This window comes from Elgaria multicarinata, chromosome 7, assembly GCF_023053635.1.
Source record: "Elgaria multicarinata webbii isolate HBS135686 ecotype San Diego chromosome 7, rElgMul1.1.pri, whole genome shotgun sequence".
NCBI classification, from domain to species: Eukaryota; Metazoa; Chordata; class Lepidosauria; order Squamata; family Anguidae; genus Elgaria; species Elgaria multicarinata.
In genome coordinates this window covers 93,653,391-93,674,613 of record NC_086177.1, presented here as the reverse complement: position 1 = coordinate 93,674,613, position 21,223 = coordinate 93,653,391, and the positions used below count along the sequence as shown (strand labels likewise).

The window sequence follows — 21,223 nt, the reverse complement described above, 5'->3', positions numbered from 1 at the left end:
GGGCTGGAGCATCTCCCCTATGAGGGAAGGTTACATCAACTAGGATTGTTTAGCTTGGAGAAGAGGAGGCTAAGGGGAGACATGATAGAGGTGTACAAAATTATGCATGGTATGGAGAATGTGGATAGGGAGACATTTTTCTCCCTCTCTCAAAATACTAGAACCCGGGGTCATCCCATGAAGCTGATTGGTAGGAGATCCAGGACAAATAAAAGGAAGTAGATCCAGGACAAATAAAAGGAAGTACTACTTCACACAGCGCATAGTTAAATGGCCGCCAATTTGGATTGCTTTAAAAGGAGGTTGGATGAATTCCTGGAGGAGGAGGCTATCAATGGCTACTAGTCCTGATGGCTATGTGCTATCTCCAGGATCAGAGGCAGCATCCCAATGTACACCAGTTGCTGGGGAACATGGGTGGGAGAGTGCTGTTGACTCACCTCCTGCTTGTGGGTTTCCTGTAGGCAGCTGGTTGGGACAGTGTGAACCGAATGCTGGACTAGATGGACCCTTGGTCTGATCCAGCAGGGCTCTCAGTTACGTTCTTATATTCTTTTCAGCCCAGTTATTTTCCCAGGCTAAAGCTCTCTGGGCGGTAAAAAATTAAAACCATAATAAAACAACCACCAGGTTAAAAACACAAATACAAAATACAGTATCAAAAGCACAACCAGGATAAAACCACGCAGCAAAATTGATATACGATTAAAATACAGAGTTAGAAAGTAAAAATTAAATTTAAGTTAAATTTAAGTGTTAAATACTGAGAGAATAAAAAGGTCTTCAGCTGGCGACGAAAAGAGTACAGTATAGGCGTCAGGCGGACCTCTCTGGGGAGCTCATTCCACAGCCGGGCTGCCACAGGGTGTTCTTTTTCAAAATTCTTTGGTCCCTGTTTTAATTGTTTGGTGATGTGGTGTTTTAATCTCCCCCTCTCTGTTTTAAAGTGATTTGTCTTGATTGATTTTTTTTTTTGCTGTAGTATAACTGTAATTCATGTAATTATGATTTTGAACTTTGTCATTATTTTAGCATGTATGCTGCCTAGGCTTATATACTGAAATAAAGAAATACATTTTAAAAGGTGATTTCATCCCGAGGAAGGTCTGCAAGCCAAAAGGCTTTAGTTGCTTTTTATTAGTGCACATCACCCTTCTAATATATGCCATAAATATGCATGAGCTTAAAACTGCACTGAACAAAATCAGTTTAATAATTGAAATGCTAGACATGAACATTTTAAATTGCGATAGGTCTCTAGCAAATGCCTCGATGTTTCCTTACAGATATCAGCTATCAGTCATTGTGTCTGCTCTTGCTTTTACCAGTAATTATTTAAACTGTTTAAGTGACACTGACCTTTAGTTTATTCATGTAGTCCCTGACAGATCCTATCAGTTATATGCACTACAAAATGTAGCTCCTGTATTCATTACTCAGATAAGTTTCCTTCTTCTACATATTCTCCGAGTCCTCATATTTGTATCTAATGAAATGAGCTCAAGGACTTGATAATGTTGTTCCACCAGGGTGATGTATTGGCTGCTAATGGTACTGATAAAACTTCTCATCAATCATTTCTTCAAGCCATTAAAATACCAGTAGAGTATCTGTATTTAGATGACAGCCTAATGTGATTATATTAGAATGTCTAGTGACTTGACTGTGAGTATCATTCATGTTTAGCATCAAATAGCAACGCAGTACCCATCTGAATTCTTTCTGTTTTTATCTGTTACTACTGTCATTGAGTTTGATCCAGAGTTTTATTTTGCCAGTGGGAACGTCCCTGAGTGAAATTCTTCTCAGAACACACCCACTGGCAGAGAACAGAGAGGTGATTTTTGCCCAATCTCTCTCTCTCTCTCTCTCTCTGGGGTCTCTGCAGTCCCCAGCACCAGAACCACTTCCCCCACAGTTCCTTGGGTTCCCCCAACCCTTTGGAGACCATTTGTGGGGGGCAGGAGATAGAGCACTGCAAGAAAAGGGGAAAATCAGTGAAGGTTATTGCCTACGTTTTCAGCCAGTGGGAAACATGTAATCCAATGAGTGGAATTTCCCCCCTGGTTGAACAGTGGGAAGCTGCTTGATCCAACTGATTGATTGATTTTGTGTTTGATAAATATGTGTACACCATTTATTTTTTAAAGCAGGGCCCTTTCTACACCTAAGGATTATCCCAGGCAAATGGAGGGATCATCCCTGCCTGCTCCCAAGATCTCCTGTGTGTCATTTGGATGCACAGAGATGATCCCGGGATACAGGCATGGTGTGAGCATGCCCCAGTAGTGTTTTGAGCAACCTCTAAGGGTGATATAACTAGATACAGATACCAATGGCAACAAATTTAACTTCCATTTCAACAAACGGGGTTGCATTGGGACTAAAGTAATAGGCCATATTTTTAAGCCATGAAGGCTTTATACATTTGTAAGGAACTTGTTGATCCAGATCCTGCCTTCACTGCTTTCTAATCTCAATATTGGGTTCAATGTTGAACAACTTAAACCATATTTGACCAGATCAAATGTGTTAATGTAAGACTCTCTGCCCAATCAGAGTGCTATTCTGGACCTTGTCATTAATTAAGTTTTTGGTTTCATTGAATTTATTATAATTGTTTTTTAATTCAAGAGATACCAGTCTGTGAGGTAGATAGTGGCTAAACACTAGTTTAACATCTAATTTTTATTTCTCAAGAAGAAACTGAATGGACTTTGGGAGCATGGGATGAGGTAGTGGAAACATCACCCAAGCATTGGAGAACCACACTAATGGTTCAGTTGACTGAGGTCTCAAGAGCAGCCCAGTGACTGCACTCCATCTGATTGCCTTTCTGTACAGAAGAATTTCATTTCAGTTAGCCAATCACTCAAAACTGCCCCACTCACAGCCCTGGACAATAATAGGAGTGCATTTCTCCTAAAATGTTCAAAAAATCCTGAACCTCTCTTCACAAAATGTACAATTTTAAAAGCAAACTTTTAAATATTCCCATTTCCCCATTTTAATGAGAGAAAGTATACACTTTAAAAATGCACACTTTAAATTACACATTTTTCAGGTTGTTGTTTTTTAATTGCATTTTCACGTGTTAGGCATTGGGGAATGTGCACTTTTTTGGGGGGGGGGAGTGCACTTTTCCTGTTTGAACAAACAGAAGAAACAGGTTGCAACCCAGAGCAGGAGAGAGCTGAGCTGAGCTTTGGAATAAAGTTGGGAGAATTTCAGCAAGCCTGAGCATCCCTCGTTCTCCATCCCTACCTTCCTGTTCATGGCTTACATTTACATACAAAAATATTTTTAATGGCAGCATTATTTGTTCATCTATTCTTCTTTCCATCATAATCAGGACTAGCTTCTCTCAGCTGGGTAAAGCAAATTGGGAGGCTGCTTGGGGAGATGCAAGACTTCCTTCAGGCCTGATCCCCCCATGCTTTAGGCTTGGATGTATAAATATGCAACTGAAAGAATAGCAGGTTGGGCGGAGGGAATGGTTTGGGAGGAGACGAACCCTTCTTCAAACCTACTGTTTCCTGTCATCTCTACTCTCCCATTCCTTAGTATGAGCTGTGGCCCATCCTCTCCCAAGTTCTAAAGAGAAGCAAATGAACTCTAATGAACAGCTAATCTTCCAGACGCAGGTGCCTTTCCTGATCCTGCAGTATCAGACCCACAGGGATTTACCATACCATACCATACTTCTTTATTGTGATCCATAGATCCATGAAAAAACAAGAATCAAACATGAAATCATACAGTTAGAGCTATATCAACTTTAGTCTAATACACAGACGCAGGTGCCTTTCCTGATCCTGCAGTATCAGACCCACAGGATTTCATCAACCAAAAGGTCTCCAAAGCAAGAGCGTAAAGGGAGACATTGATTTTGGCTTGGTTCACACAACAAGCTAACCACCCAGTGAGGGTTGTTATTGAAACATGGGTCATTGTGTTGTCAGAACGCAGCACGTTTTCTGCAGGGTGGGTTATCGTGTTGACCAAACGCAGCACATTTTCCACAAGGTTGGTTGTTAACCAGGCAGGATGGCTTGTTAGCCACCCTGAACAAACCAACAAGCCATGGGTTCTCAAGGTGGCTTTTTCAAGAAAAATAAACCACACTGCATGATTAACAAACCACCCTGCGGAAAACATAGTGTGTTTAGACAACATGGTGGGTTAGTGTGTTGTTTGAACCCAGATCTTGTGTAGCAATAGACAGTATATTTCTCCATCCCTTCTTGCTGTTACGTCTTTTGATTCCACAATCTACAGAACACCAGTGGCTGAGGAATGTATTATTTGGGAGAAGGAAGAGGTATTTATTGAATATAGATAGCATATTTTGCCCTTGCATAAATTTATCAAGTATGTAAGGGCTTGTTACATGCCTTACTATAGCATTAAAACCAGGATGGTCTCTCTCTCTCTCTGTCTCTCTCTCTGTCTCTCTCTCTGTCTCTCGTTTGTATTCTATATAACACACAACATTCTGATTGACTTCTTCATTTTTTAAAAATCTAAAACATAAAATAGGCTTATGCAAAATCTTTACACTGAATTTTTGACCCAAATGGTTATTTAACACATTCTAATTTGTTTCTAGCCTTTCAAAGCAAAGAATCTGAGGTATAATGCTGGCTTTTCTTTCCCTCAAGGCCATCTTGAACTATGGAGTCATATTGCAAAGCCATTCAGATCTCTCATATTTGTAATTGTATAAGCTTTTATTGCAACTTATCTTTGCTCTGATGCATGATGTACTAGGAAATCACTTTCCATGCTTTATGCATTTGCTTCCAGTGCCATGTGGAGGAATTTTAACTAAGCGCAAAGGGACCATTTTATCACCTGGCTATCCTGAGCCTTATGACAACAATCTGAATTGCGTGTGGAAGATCACAGTGCCAGAAGGAGCTGGAATTCAAGTAAGAGCACATGCAATTTTCTTCTTCTATCACCATAGGGTCTTGGTGTTGTTGTTTTTAAAAAAGATCAAACAAATTGCAAACATTTTAATAGACATTTAACAATAGGGTGTCACAGGCAACCACGTGAGTTTGGGAGTCCAATGGATTCCCCCTTGTCTGCTCCCTGGGCCCAGTCAGGCACCCCTGGTGCTTTGGGGACCCACGCTCCAAGCACCCACGAGGCCTGATGAACATTCAGCCGCCATCTACCCTGATCACAATGGAGGCTTCAGAAATTACATATCCCTCGATTGTGTAAATCGGGGCCACAAAGGCAATGGGGGAAATGAGTAATTTCTGGAGCCTACATTGTGCTCCAGAAATTGTACATTTCGCACATTGCGTAAACAGCCCCATTTATGCAAGAGTAAAGATGTGTATGGAGTATTTGTGCCATTACTCTTCCATCAGTAGGGCCTTTATGGAGGCCATTTAAACAATGGGGGGAACGTGTAATTTCTGGAGAAAGGGCAGATCGCTGCTGAGCACTCGTCAGAACTTGCCAAGCCTCAAAAGAAGCTTGTGATCAGACGGCAGCAGGGTGAACGTCCGACGAATTGGACACAGGTGAGTTCATCCATCCCTGTTCACAATGGTCCCAATAGAATTGGATGTATAGTGCTTTCTGGAAGAATTTGCCAAGGCACACACTTCTGTTCTGAAATATTCCTTTAGTTTGTTGAAATGGCAGATTATAGTCTATTCAGATTTGAATAGTATTTACAAATAAAATATGTGAAAATTTAAATTAATCTGTTTTTCATACACGAACACAGTGGGCTTGTATGTATTCAAAGCTTTTCTTTCTCTGGTGGAGGACGTTCTTGCTATTGGAGGAAAACCCTTCCATCCTTTAAAACACCTCCATTATATCTTAATTCTTCTTTTTAGAGTGTTCTGTACAGGACCATGTAAGCAGCTTTCATTTCCTTGGAGAAAAGAAAACAAAGGTTGGATATAGATGTTTGGTGGTAGGGCGAAAAGGAGTGATGCCAGGAAAAGGGGACATGGCCCTTTGGAGAGGATTTGGCCCTGGGCCTGAGGTTCCTCACCCCTGACCTAACCCTGGGGCTGCATGAACTTACCAGCTGTCCCCTTGCCCTCCGCTTGTCAAATCCCCACCAATGGCCTGACCCTGCTCATGCATGGCTATGAGCCGCCCAGAGGTCCACGGGTGCCCATTGAGCAGCTGCCAACTTCCCATTTTGTGCACAGTGGATGATGGGAGCCAAAAGGGGAGCCAAGAGGGAACTTCCATGGCAGAGGAGTGGGCCATGGCACTCCCATTGTGCCACTGCACCTCTCTCTCTCTCTCAGCTCCCATCCCGCCAGCAGTTGATGGGGGCAGGAAGGGGGCTTTTCCATAAAGGCTGATTTAACATAAATGGCAGCTGCTATTTATGTAAAATCGGTGTATACAAAACAGGCTGAGCTGCCAGTCAGGCAAAGAGCGGGGACTACTATGCACGTGCTGAGTTGGGCAAGCGCAGGGGGCATGAATTGGCATCTGGGGGACCCAACTGGTGGAATACCCCCCCCCCCAAGCTCAAGCCACCAACAGGACTCTTGCAACATCCCTACCTAAGGGTGGGTAATAGATATGATTAACAATAGAAATTCATTATCTGAAGAAAACGTAGAATGTGTGAAATGTCAATGTTGGCGCTACATTGAACTCTCAATAGCACAAACCTGGGGGTGAGGACTTTATCAAGCATCAGTCAGCATTGTGACGTCAGTTTAAGAATACATTGAGTCCAATTTTGGAATGCTTATATGAGATAAATAGACTGGCTTCATTTTTTTTAACATCCAAATCTTATATGCATATACATATATATGAGTTTTTTAAAAAAATAATAATAAAAAAAGCTTTTTAAGTATGTGATTATTTTGGACTACTGTGTAAAATCCTTTTTGAATTAAAAGTATTAATATGGAATGTATATCAAAGATATACCGCTGAATTTCAGTTCAAAATGTTATTAGTAATATGCAGTTCTTTCTAAAGGGCAAGTCAGTGGTGTTATGAACTGTTTTGAGTGAAACAGACTTATAAATAATGAACCAGTGAGTTCAGGATCCCTGGATTATTATGGAACATAGGACGCTCTCTTATACTGAGTCAGACCATTGGTCCATCTAACCCAGTATTGTCAACACTGACTGGCAGCAGCTCTCCAGGGTTTCAGTCAGGATTCTTTCATGGCCCTATCTGGAGAAGCTGGAGATCGAACCTGGGACCTTGTAGATCGTGAGCTATGGCCCTTTAAAGTACTGCATGTCCTGAAATCATTCTCCCATTCTGTGTTCCTCAACCAACTTGTAATCCCTTCCCCAAAGGTGGGAAGGTGGCCATAGCTCAGTGATGGAGCACACGCTTTGCATCATAAGAGTCCCAAATTTGATCCCTGTAAATTCTAGTTAAGAAGATCTCAGGTAACAGGGCTAGGAAGGATCACTGCCAGAAAGCTGCTGGCAGTCAAAGTGAATAGTAGCAGATCACAGGAACCAATGGTGTGAATTGGTATAAACCTGCTTCAGATATAATATTGAGGTGGCCAGTTGTCGTCCCCGTCCCCCTGGCAATGTGTAGTAACATTTGTGCATTTGAATCTCTAGGTAATCATATTGTCCGAGTTGCTCACAATCCCATATATACATTTTTCAGAATGCAGTAATATTTCTGTTGTCACTGGTTAGCTAGAAACTCTCTCTTCCTATTCCAGAGTCCATGCTGTAGAAAAAATTATGACTTATAGATCTTTATGGGCTTGCCTTTATAGCCATTATGAAAACAACTAGAGCAAGGATGAGAGCGTTTTCCCCATTACACATATGCACACTCATACAAAAGTACCTTTGCAAAAAACAAAACAAAGAATCCTTTAAAATCTGCATCTTTTAAAGCCAGTTATGAGGTCACCAGCTGGTTGTTCAGAAAGCAATCTGTTCATCCTTGGTACGTGAACAAAATAATTGCCACACTGCATCAGTCCAAATCTGCATCTAGTCCAGAAACAGATCTTCAACTTTGGGTATTTCTCCATTTCATAACAAGAATGCAGTATTCACCATCTTTCCCCTCTCTTTCTTGGGTCAGGAATGCTGTAAAGTTGATTTTTTAAAAACTCTAAACAACAGCTGTCACCTTCTGAGAACTGAGCCAATTCCATCATTCCTGGTGGAACTAGACATTTGATCACAAAGACGAGATTCTAAAACCTGTCTGCCGTCGGATCAAGAAAACATTTGTGGGAGAGGAGTGGGGCGGCTCAACCCTCCCTATATTGTTGTTGTTATTTTGCAAACCTCCACCTGACTACCTTGCCCAGGTGGTTCCAAGACATGCTGTCCTGGCTATTGGGGGAGTGGTCAGGGAAAGAGGCTGTAAAGAAAAAATAAAAATGTGGGCAGAGTAAGCATGAAGCACACTCTCCTTTCCCCATCCAGAAATCCTATGTTTACTCAACAAATAAGCAGTTTGTTTACACCAAACATTTAGTTTTTCCTTCATACAGGACAAGATCATTTGGTGTTGCCTGATCACTTTCATTAGCAAGCACCCCCATACGTCATAGGATACAGAAGAATAACATGGTGCCATAGGGAATGGAGTTAAGGCACCATGTTATCCCCTTGTGTTCTTCTCCCATATCAACCTGCCATTCACTGATGACCTCCTGGTTGCCTCTTCGCATGCACAGGGGCATCCTACGTCAACAAAGGGATGCTTTTTCTCTTGCGCTGCCCCACCTTCAGAATTTTCTCCCCTCTCTGCAGTGTGACAGGCACCATCCTTGAAGGTGTTTCAGCACCTATTGAAAATAATCTGTTTAGCCAGGCATTTCATGATTTTAACACCTAGCTTCGTAGATTCTGTCTTTACTTTTGATGGTATCCCTGTATTTAATTTTAATTATTGTTTTAATGAATTCTGTGCACAGCGCTATGATTTGATATTGAGGGGTCATATATAAATATATTAAATACATAATATAGTCTACCATTGTGGCTTCCAGTTGGCAAAACTTTATTGCTACTTGGACCCAATTTTTCACTTTCTGTGAAAGTAATGTCTTTTCAGAATAAGCTTTTTATTATTATTACAGTTGTGAATCTGGGGAAACTGTAGAATGTGGAATTGGTGTGAAGCTTCGTTTCAGAATTGTTTGCAACAGAGAACCATATATGTTATAAAAAGTCTTGATTTTCTTCTACAGCACCTTTTAAATATATGCCTATATACAAGGTTGTTACAGATGGTTCATTGCCTTCTGTCAATGGCAATCATAGTTATTTACAGCTATGTCTCTACTTGCAGGCACAGAAAGTGAAAAAAAAGTCAGTTGTAATTACAAGATTACACATGCAAGATGGGACATACAGAAAGAGATTGGATGAAATCCAGTACTCAATTAAAACGTGCTTAAGTCCAAATGATATCTCTGATTGAATAGGGCATGTCTACACCACAAGGGTGTAAGGGGAGGATTGTGGACTTACCAGCTGCCGTGATCCTCCTTGGGTGTCTAGACAGCCACACAACGTCCCAGAAGGACATCGCGGCTGCCATTTTATAAACAATAACAACTAGAGGAGTGCACTCGTGCTCCAATGCCAAATGTAAGGGGGGAAAACACCCGACCCCACTCCCCACTCCCACGCCCGATGGGCACGGACTGACGCCTTGCAGCTCTGTGCTCATTTTACAGTCCCCGCACTCTCACGGGGAGGACAGGACAACCCAGGAGCAGCGGCCACTCAGCCATGCTCCATGGGATGGTCCTGGAACCACAGAAAAGTAAGGTTTTCCATGGTTCCTGAAATCCTGGGGTAAGTCCTCCCTAGTCCCGGGTTGCCCCCAGGATCCCCCGTGTGTCATGTGGACGCACAGGGATGATCCAAGGACTATCCGGAATATAGGCATGGTGTAGACATGCCCATAGACATTCCTTTCTAGAGGCTTGATGCCAAGCAGAGGAAGTACATATTCTTTTGTAATTTTGCCATTAATTTTCTTCTTCACAGATACAAGTTATAAGTTTTGCAACAGAGCATAACTGGGACTCTTTGGATTTTTATGATGGTGCTGATAATAATGCTCCAAGGCTTGGAAGCTATTCAGGTGAATGGAAAGAATGGTTAAATTTATTTTATGATAAACAATCAAGCTGTGCCATTTCTAAAGATGCCAGCTATAAAGTATCTTGAACTGCATTCATGTAATACATAAAGGTGTTGAAATACATCATCTATCAGAACAAGTTAGAGACTCAAACTGCGTGTCAGAGTCGTGGTGTTTCATTACCTAATACTACCATAAATTGGTGTCTGTACTGAAAAAGATTTTATTACCATCTGCAACTACATATCCCATATATTATAAGAGAGTGATGCGGCATACCTCATATATATCCTGTATATTATGGGTGCAGGGTAGTGTGAATTATATTTACAATATGTGACAACTAGGGCATATCTTATTTACCAATACTAGACTTTAAAAAGCAATTGGGTCTTCTGGATTTTGTTCTATATAACCTGGATGGAACTTGAATGCTAATATTATAATATCCCAAAGTTTCAAAAAGGAGAACTTTCTGAGTGCAAAAACGCCCTGTGTATCACAGTCTCCTTCCTAAGTCAACACCCCCTAAAATGAGAACATTAGTTAGATTACTTTCCCATCTTAACATAATTTGTAATCTTTATTTCCTCCAGGAACTACAATACCTCCACTTCTGAACAGTACATCTAACAACTTGTACCTAAACTTTCAATCGGATATTAGTGTGTCCGCTGCTGGATTTCATTTGGAGTACACAGGTAATGTACTTGCAATATATGTTACGACTGTATGAGACAGAATGGATCTTGAGATATATAGGATTTCTAGTAGAGAAAAGGTAAATTAGGAGTCAATTTACCTTTTTTATTATTATTTCTGGCTTACTCTGGGCCCTTCTTGTCTTCTACAAATCATGCCATTCAGCCTGTAAAACAGGAGTGGTGTCCTTCAAAGGTAATCATGCCAACACAAAGATTCTTTCCCCTGTAAAAGTATTCTAGATTCTATATTTGCTTTCGAATTCTCCTGTACTAGATTGTAGGCATGTGATGGAGTTAATGATCAACAAGAGAAATGTGGAACTAAACATTGCAGTGTATCATCTTTCCAAAAGGAGAGTTCCTGTTCAGTGTTCCAGCCTGCCATTCCCTCCCAACAGGGCATTCCATTCTCCACACCCATGTTCCATTTTGTCTTTCCTAACAGTCACTCTGCATTCGGTTGCTACTGGGCTTGCTCAGTCCTCTTTCAGATTTTGTGGGGGTGAGGGGAGTTCTGGGGAAGCTGCCTTAGGACTGCTCAAATTTCATACTTCTGTAAAACTTGGGGTTTCCCTGAGCACACTAATACCACCTTCTTGTTTTTTGGCAGCCCTGTTTTGGCTACAGTCATGTTGACATTCACCACCTGATTTCCTTTTTAGATGTTGTAGGTTTGAAACTAGGGATGTTGGAGACATTTATAATGGAATTAAATGAATTGGGATTTTTTTGAATCTGACATGTGGATTCTACAGCTGACTTGCTTTTCCTTGATTCTACGGGTCTTAGTCATAGAAAAATACATGCAAATAAAATGTCCATTTCCCATAGGCTAAAGATGAAAATGTGCATTTGGAGTGGGGCATTTTCTCAAATACGATTTTGTAAAAATGTGAATTTCCACAAATTTGGGAAATCTGAAACAATTCAATTCGTCAATGAGTGGATGATAGAACAAAAGGCACCTTATAATCTGTGAAACACAGATGGAATAGATTTTACAAAATCTGTACATCCCTAGTTGAGACATGTAGTAATCATGCTGGAAATATAGATGGATGAAATCGTTGGATGGCATGTGTCATGTTCCTTTGTAGCTAGTCGAAAGGTATCCCATTATTATAAACAAGGCTAGAGCTATAAGCTGATTTGTTGTGAACAGATTTTGTGAACAGATATCTGACAGATTTTTGAACATTCCAAAACTCTTTGTTTATTATTTATTCCATTCTTGGCCATTTTGTAATGTGACAACTGTTAAATTTTTCATGTTATCACAGTAGTTGTGATCGAGATGTGTATTTGTAAACTTTTCATCTACCGTCATATAATCCTCTTCTCCCACCTTGTATTTTACAGTCTGGCTGTCTTGTTTTCATAGATATTCGTGTAATTGGTTGTTTGAAAACTAGTGGGAGAGAAAGGAATGTTGAGCTATCAGAGAGTTGTCACCATTGTACATTGATCTGAGTATTTGATCCAGTCATTTCACATGAAATATATCTTGTAGTTGAATAGCTGTTGTTGGGCACTCACTCACCTATGGTTTCAGACAGCTGAACAAGTGGAAATGGTAGTAAGCCGAATGAATCCAATTCTGAACTTCTGCACACTACATCTCTTTGTCATAACTGTATACACAATGGTTTTCTACCACAATATGGTGGATGGGACGAGATTAGGGCCAGATCTACACCAAGCAGGATACAGCACTATGAAAGTGGTATGAAAACAGTATATAAGAGGCAGGAGCCACGCTACTGCTTTATAATGGTATTGAAGTGTACTGACAACTGTTGGGGCCCATAGACACATTTATTTATTTATTGAATTTCTATACGACCCAATAGCCGAAGCTCTCTGGGTGGTTCACAAAATTTAAAACCATTCAAAGTATAAAACAACAGTATAAAAACATGATATAAAATACAATATAAAAACACAACCAGGATAAAATCAGCAGCAGTGCAGAAATACAAATTTAAAATACAAATTTAAAACAGCAAAGTTAAAATTAATTTATAGACTGTTAAAATACTGAAAGAATAAAAAGGTCTTCACCTGGCATCTAAAAGAATTTAGTGTAGGTGCCAGGCGAACCTCCTTAGGGTGTTCATTCCACAGCCAGGGTGCCACAGCAGAGAAAGCCCTCCTCCTAGTAGCCACCAGCCTCACTTCCTTTGGCAGGTGCTCATGGAGAAGAACCGCTGAGGACGACCTTAGGGTCTGGCAGGTACATATGGGAGGAGGTGTTTCTTTAGATAGCCTGGCCCCAAGCCGTTCAGGGCTTTAAATGTTAATACCAGCACTTTGAATTGGGCCCGGATCTAGACTGGCAGTATTCCATATACTGCTTTCATACCGCTTTCATAGTGCAATATAGTTCAGACCTTGGCATCTCCAGGTAATTGGACGAGATACCAGGCAGTGGGGAAGACCTTGGCCTGAGACCCTAGACAGCCACACAGGGCAGCGCAGACTAGGGATGAAGAACTTTCGGGGGGGGGGGTTAATGCCAAAGGCTGTATTCCCACAGAGTAAATTTCTTGGAGACCAGAATCAATGGTAGGTGGGACTAAAGCTAAAGTAGGTGGGGCAGGCCTGGTAATGGGCCACCCATTGTTCTTTCTGCCAACCTCTCTCTCTGTCTTTCTTCTCGTACCTTTCTCTCTTCCTCCCTTTCTCTCTCTTTTCTCTTTTCCCTTTTCTCTTTCTTCATCTCTTTTTCTTGGCTTCTCTTTCCCTCCCCTCCTCCCTCTGCTGAAAATCACCTCAGGGAGACCACAGCTACCATCTCAAGCCCTGCCCCCATATGCTGCCATTACATTCACACACACACACACAGATTTCATTTGCTGCAGGGATGGGAGCTTTTATTCTAAGAATTTTTTGTGTGCTGTGTGTGTGTTTAGACGAGTAGCAGTTGGGGAGGAATGGGTTAACCTTCCCCTCTCTGTGACTGTGATTTCCTGAAATTCCCTTCCCCTGTGTGTGGCAATTAGACTTAGAAAACAGGTCCCATTCATGCAGTTAGGCTTAAACATACAAAAGGGCCTCATTTGTATGAATGGGACCTTTTTGTGTGTAACCCTAGTTGCCACACAGGGAGGTGGGGCCAAGAAGAGGAGGCTGAGGGGCACTGTAGTCTACATCATTCCACAGGATGGAAGTCCCCCACCCTTTGTTTTGCCAGTATTGGGTTCGATGAAGAAATAAGGCTTTTTATGGAAAAGTGCCTATTGAGAGATGAGAGGAATGATAGAGCTAGACAGGAAGGCATGGAACTGAATCAAGAGGTTGTTGAGGTACTTTCAGCAGGTGTTCCTGAGAACAGGTGTGTGCTGGTGGTTTGTATAGTGATCCCAGACCAAGAGGTTCAAACTTAAACCAAAATATTGCAGCAGCCTTCCCCAACCTGGTACCTTCTAGAAGTTTTGGACTTCAACTCTCATCAGCCTCAGCCAGCATGGCCAATGGTTTAGAATGCTGGGAGTTGTAGTCCAAAACATCTGGAGGTCACCAGGCTGGGGAAGGCTTTATTAAAGGGTCTGGTGCTCTATGCAGATACACATTTGGCATAAAAACTGGCCAATGCAACTTGTAGATTAATTTTGGTAACACTACTTCTTCTATAATAGGACAATAATTGCAATGATAAATAAGGTAGCCAAAATTAATAAACCTTTAGACAGTTAAGAATGCCAAGCTTATCAATCTTTGAAAGTACGTAACCATGTAATGATGATTATACCTGGAATTGGGTTCTCCCATATTATGCAATTGATTTTGAAATTGTTCTTATTGGGCAAAATGGCTACCTTCAGCTTTTTGTGTTAATTTAATTTAAATTCATTTTGAATCTGTTACGGGATATATCTAACAGTGATGATCAAGTTAAAGTTATATATTTGCTCTCTGACGCTGAGAATTTGTGACAGACAGAGTTGCAAGATACGCAGTGGCTGCCCAAAAATTGAGAAGAAGATTCATAGAGGTCAATATGGTGAACTGTAATGATGAAATTTAACATGAAGTTCTAATATATCAGTAGTATTAACTTTTATACATTAATGGCCCTTATAATGTAAATTCTTAGTGTCTCTTATTTCAATTCTTTGTATGAAAACTAACTTTTACATATTTGTGGGCACCATTTAATGAAAACCTTTTTAGTATCTTTTTGTATTTTACTTCTTTGTATTGTAAAGTTTTTGTGTGCTTACCTATGCGTTTGTAAAATTGATATGACCATGACGGTTGAAACAACAAATAAACACACAGCTTTTTGTGATAGAGTGGAGAGGGCGGGGGGAATCAGTGGAGTCAATCTCATACACATGTTGTGAACTGCCCAGAAAGCTGTGGATATTGGGTGGTATAGAAATGTAATCATAATTTTTAAAAAGTGCACCCCAAGAAGGATTTTAAGGATCATTTCAAGAAATCATGTTGTAGCCCGAGATGACCCTGATCTATGGATTTGCAAGGAAAATGTGAGGGTGGGAGGGATAACATGTATTTCTTCTTTAGCCATCAACAGCTTTTTATCATTTTAATAAATCAGTTGTTTGGTTACAGCTGACACATTGAAATACCATGATTATATTTTGAGATTAATTGGATTCTGGACCATATTAATAGTCCTGTACCTACTTTGTGCCCTTCTAATTACCTATTTTGCTTTGAAATCTGTATGAACTGCCAGTGTAATTTTTTAAAACAAACTGCTACAGAACTACACAGTTAATATCTGTCATTTTAACAATCATTAGCTGCCAAGAACTGCCATAAAAAAGGGAGATAATGATTCAATTTTTTTAAAAAAGCAAGTGATTGCTTAAAGAATTATGTAGCCTAACTGTGCTTTTCTCCTCTGTTGCATTTTGAATTGCTCATTTTTAGAGGCTTTATTTATCATGAAAAGGGTATTTGTCAACAATTAGTTTTGAAAATGGAGAGCAGGCAAAGCAAAGCAAAGCAAAACGTATTAATTTATCTCAGTAATAACTATAACACTTTTATTCATGAGAGAGAGAAGTTAAGAGTTTACCATCACAACTTTATATCACAAATTTTTTTTTGACCAAAATGTATTTTTGGTCAATTAGTAATTGTTCACATTCTGGTCTGAAAGGTCATTATTACCATGGGATGGGAGAACTCACCAGAGCCCACCTCGAGTGTGGCTTACCGTACCCCACTGCTCCCCCTGAATGTCTTCTGTCTGCTATGTGAGCTGCCAGATGGTCCATTCATGGCCAGTTAGCAGCACATGGGGTCTCCCCATCTTGCAAGCTGCCATATTGTGTAAAAATGGTAGTTCAACTATTTACCTAAATTGCCATTTGTGTAAAATGGCAGCCATGTATAGCCCCATTTATGCAAAATTACAGGTATAAATGATCTAATTGCACCAAGTCTGAAAAGCACAGGGATCTGTAGACTGGTGTTTGGGGGATCCAAGCCAACGAGAAATTGCCAAGCTCGTAGTGTCAACGGGTCTCTTGCAACATCCCTACCAGTGGCATCAAGACATTTGGTCTGAAACATCAGTAAACCTAAACTCTCTTCTTGAGTCAATCTCCTTAGCTTACAATATATTAATTCTCTCATTCCAGACAAATGGCATTATATTTTTCTTATATTCAGTTAAGGCTAGAGTATCTCACTTCCCCTTTCCCTATTTTTAGGGCTAGAGATCCTATGGTTTCTCTTTCTTCCTATCTCCACAATTTCTAAGCTTCTATTTTAGTTCCAAGCAGCTTGGCTTCTCTAAGATCTGCTACATTTTATGAGAATTTTTATGAGATAGCATTAGGCGGAAATGTAAATGTTATTAATGGTTTGCAATTCTGAGACAGCAGCCTTTTAATTTACTTTAAGCTCTGATTTGTTTTCAGTTCAAGATAGAGCCCCCAGAAGAGTGGAGGGCAGAGGAGGCTAGAACCCCCCAAAGATTGACGGGGGGGGATGATCAGAATAAACAAAGACAGCTGTAGTAGTCAAAGAGGGAGCTGAGCTCTGATAATGTCTGAGAAGAGAGAGAGAGAGAGATGGCATATCTACAGCAGCGGATGGAAGGGGGAGGAGCTCACAGTATGCTGATCGCAAGATTCCCCCCCCCTCGGGTTCACACGCAGCACATGACATCCAGGGAGGAAGCAGGATGTCGTGCCTGTCATTTTTAAAAAAGAACAGGAGCTGGAGCGCACTTGCACTCCAGCAAAAAAGTAAGGGTTGGGGTTTTTGTTTTTGTTTTTTAAAAAAGAGCCGTGACCCTGCTCCCCGCCCCATCCCCAATGGCCCTGGACTCTTCCCGTCCTGGCTCCTTCCCTCTGATGACCCCCGCTACTCGTGGGGAAGAGGGAAGAAGCTGGGGTGGGCGGCCACACCACCTGCAGTCCTTGGGGTTGTCCCGCGACCGTGGGAAAAGCCAAGAAAAAAGGGCCTGCCAATATCCCGGGGAAATGAAGGGATCATCCCTGCCTGCTCCACGGATCCCCTGTGCATCATGTGGACACACAGGGATGATCCCAGGACGATCTCCTTGATATCAACTGGTGTAGACATGCCCAGAGAGAGATAGGACTAGTTCACATGATCACAGGGGGGGGGGGATATAAGCCACAGAGGGGCTTTATTTCCTTATCTGCTCAAGTTGTTCTCATGCCAGGGGGATTAGCATCATAATTATAGCCCATCGGCTCTGGGTAGATAGTTACACATGGCAACAAGCCACCCTGGCTGGGTTTGCATGACATGAGAAGCTGCACTGCCAATCCTCCTGACACATGAGGTGGGAGAAATAAGCCACTGCGATTGTGCAAAAATGGTCATAAGAGAGTAGCCTGGTTTGCACAATTAATGGGTGGTTAACAAGCCATGGTAGCTTGTTAACCACCCTGCCCATGCTGGTCGCATGCTGGTTGATGTGCATAATTACCCCTGCCAAGTGTGGCTTCTTGTGTCATCCAAACCCAGCGGGGGTGGCTTAGTTCTGCCACTGGTGACTTTTCCATTGGCAGCGGACACCACTGGATTTCTCCCAAGGATTTTATTAAGCAGAAGCAATAGAATGTTATTCTCACTTGTTTGGGGTTTTATTAACAGCTGTGTTAACTCTCCAAAATGTTATTAAGATAAATAGTTAAAAAGAATGTCTGGGCAATTCCACTAGCCTAGAGATGTGAAGTTCAAATAATTGCATATAATTTGCATTGTGTGAACTGCATTTGAGAATGCTCTTTAATAATAATAATAATAATAATAATAATAATAATAATAATAATAATAATAGGCATATTTTACAAGCAAGCTTTTCTGACATTGGTAACATGGGAACCCTTTTGTAAGTGAGTCCTATTCAGTGTTAAGCCAGTTTTAATGGTAGCCTAACAACCCGAAGTAAGTCCTTTGTGTTTCATATTTAAATATTATATTTAATTTTAAAACATTCCAGTTCTTTATTTTGTTGATCATTAAACTCATGTTTCAGTCACTTTTACTCTCTGTTCTCCTCATAAGCATTCCAGTTAGGCTGTGGAATGCTATTTGAATTCTTTCAAATAATCCCCCCTTCTTTGTTCACCTAAATATCTAAAAATGATTCCAGATCAGAGGTTCCTGGAGAAATCACCAGGTGTTCCTCAGTGAGAAATGTTTCTCTGAAGTCAGTTTTCCTCTAGTGTTACTGGTCTTTCCCAGTAATATTATAGCTGCCGGAAAGTATTGAGTGTGTTCTGGATTATGGTCTCATTTCCCACCTACCCAACAGATAGGGTCAGCACCCTATAGAAACTTGAGTTTGCCCTAAAATGGGAACAGACAAAAGGAAGATTAGAATCTTGTTGTAGTTCTTTGGGCAAATTGCAGTAGATCATCAAGGATTAGTTTAACAATTGTAAGCAAAAACAACATTCTCTGGCATGCTGTCTGTTTGTAAGTGATAGCCACCAATTTGGATGGCTTTAAAAGGGGGTTGGATAAATTCCTGGAGGTGAAGGCTATCAATGGCTGTTAGCCCTGATGGTTGTGTGCTGTCTCCAGTATTCAAGGCAGTATGCCTGTGTGCACCAGTTGCTGGGGAACATGGGTGGAAGGGTGCTGTTGCACCATGTCCTGCTTGTTCATCCCTGGCCGATGGCTGGTTGCCACTGTGTGAACAGAGTGCTGGACTAGATGGACCCTTGGTCTGATCCAGCATGGCACGTCTTATGTTCTTATGTTCTTATTTGTCTCACAGCATCAATGATTCTCACTTGTAAAGTATGTGTATTGATTGGTTGCTTTTGACCACGCATTTCTGCTCTTCTGCTGGTCCATTCCCCCCCCCACCTTTCATTTAGATTTTTCTAATAGAGTCCCTCATCTGTAGTAATATAAACATAGGTTTGATACTTGGATATGCAGTTTATCCCACAGTATGGCTCAGTGGGTACTGAAAGTACTTGATTCTGTTGCTTGGCCGTCGTTCTGCTTCTCTTCCTACTCCCCCAATATACTATTTTGCACCTGTCTCTGGTTGTAGTAAAATGGAAAAGAAAAGAATCCAGCAAGCCTGACCTTTGCTCGCCCATGCTAAAACACATCCCAGAGTTTTCTGCAACATTTAGGAGTCACTGATATGTATTTAATTACATAATAAATTTATATCCTGCATTTCCATTAAAAATAGTGCTCCACTATTCAAGGTGTGAGTGAAATCTTAAAAATGGATTCTGTGTTGTACTTAAAGAAATCTAAGATGGTGTCTGTGTTGCATTGCAAGAGAAATTCAAAATGGGAGTTTTGTGTTGAACTATGTATGTGAAATCATAATGGAGCTCTGTGCCGAAACAGTGTGTACTTGAAAGAAAATGACAGGCATGATCAGCAACTCGTTATCTAGAAGTAGCAGAACACAGGCTTCTAAACCTGGAGGCTGAGTTCATAGCCAGTTCACACAGAAAAGAGACATGCACATTGAGATTGTTTTTCAACTAATAGATGACTTTGCTAATTTCTTAATATGGTAATAAGTCCCTGTTTTACCAGTTCCTGCTATCAGTAAAAGCTAAAGTGTCCGGGAAAGCCGCCAAATGGCTTGACAAAGAAAGATAAGACCAGCCGGTAGCTAGGTAACGAAGGTGTTTATTTACAGAAGCTAAACAGTGCAGGGAAAGGAGGGGAAAACGGGGGTTTGACAGCAAAAGTCAAGGAACAGGAACAGTTCAAGGAGCAGGCTTGTAGAGTAGTCAATGTCCAGTCCAAAGTCAAGGGAGCGTGGCAAAGAGGAGATTCGATAATGCAGTCCAAGTTCAAACACAGCCAACAGTCAGCGACAAACCAGTAACACAGTCCAGAGTCAGGGGCAACAACAGGCAAGACGTAGTCACAAACCGGTCCAAGGTCGAAGCAGGAATCCAGAGTAGGCAGACATGGTCACGGGGTCCGGGAATCAAGACAGGAATCAGAATCCAGGTGTTCAGGAACAAGGCACGAGGTCACAAGATCCAAGAGCAAAGGCTTCCGCCAGAATGCTCAGATAATCTCTGACAACTTTGCAGGGCTCACAGCTGCGCTTTTATCCTTAGTCAGAGTGCTGAGTCATGGCCTCTCAGCTGATCCCTAATTGCCTGGTGTTTCTGGTGGAGGCGGCGAGACTGGCGTCTGGTTGCCTTCTCCGCCCGCAACTGGCTGAAACCAGGCTTCTCCGCCTCCTCCTCAGACCTCTGCGGCTCCTCCGTAGTCTTTGCTGGCATCAGGCCCTCAGAGCTAGCAGAGGTCCCAGCTGGCCTTGGCTCTTCTCCCTGAGGCTCTGCCACAGTCTCTGCCAGTCCAGCCTCCTCACTACCTGAGCTGGGCTTCTCGGTACTAGGTCCAGCCTCTGCCACCTCCTCCTCATCTCCTGACTCCATCTCTATGCAGGGCATGACATAAAGGTTTTGTAATGGCCACCACCTCATTTACCAGGAAGTGATGGTCCATGGCTACGTATACATTGGGGGAGGGGAATAGACACTGTGTGAAGCGGAGAGGCATATTTGATTGCTCCACAAAGGTTTTATGGAACTAGGAAGTTTGAAAAACACTGCTTTATACCTTCAGTTCTACTGTTATAAATCTCAATTGCTTCACAAATTTTTCAACACTATTCTGCATGTGTATCGGAATCTATACCCTTTCTACTAGGGGTGTGCACGGACCCCCCGCTCCGCTTCACTTGCAGATCCGCCATTTTTCGGAGCGGGTCGCTCCGCCCCGCCCCCGCTCCGCCCACTTCCGCTCCGCTCCGCTCGGAGCTCCGGATCGGATCCGGAGCTCCGTTTTTGCCCCCCCATAGGCTTGCATTGAAAGCTAAAAAAGTAAACAACTTTTTTTCCGTTGAAGTTAGAAACCTCACGTTTGGCACCATGACACCTCATGGGCGTATACACACA

General features: G+C 41.7%; 1 protein-coding gene across 1 annotated transcript in view; it reads left to right on the top strand.

The window, feature by feature from the left end:
• CSMD3 (CUB and Sushi multiple domains 3) overlaps positions 1-21,223 on the top strand; it is a 787,235-nt gene that overhangs the window by 623,867 nt on the left and 142,145 nt on the right. The window contains exons 35-37 of the mRNA XM_063131067.1: positions 4,807-4,931; positions 10,005-10,101; positions 10,698-10,802. Of these exons, the coding sequence (XP_062987137.1) occupies positions 4,807-4,931; positions 10,005-10,101; positions 10,698-10,802 (327 nt within the window). The remainder of the gene's footprint in view (positions 1-4,806; positions 4,932-10,004; positions 10,102-10,697; positions 10,803-21,223) is intronic.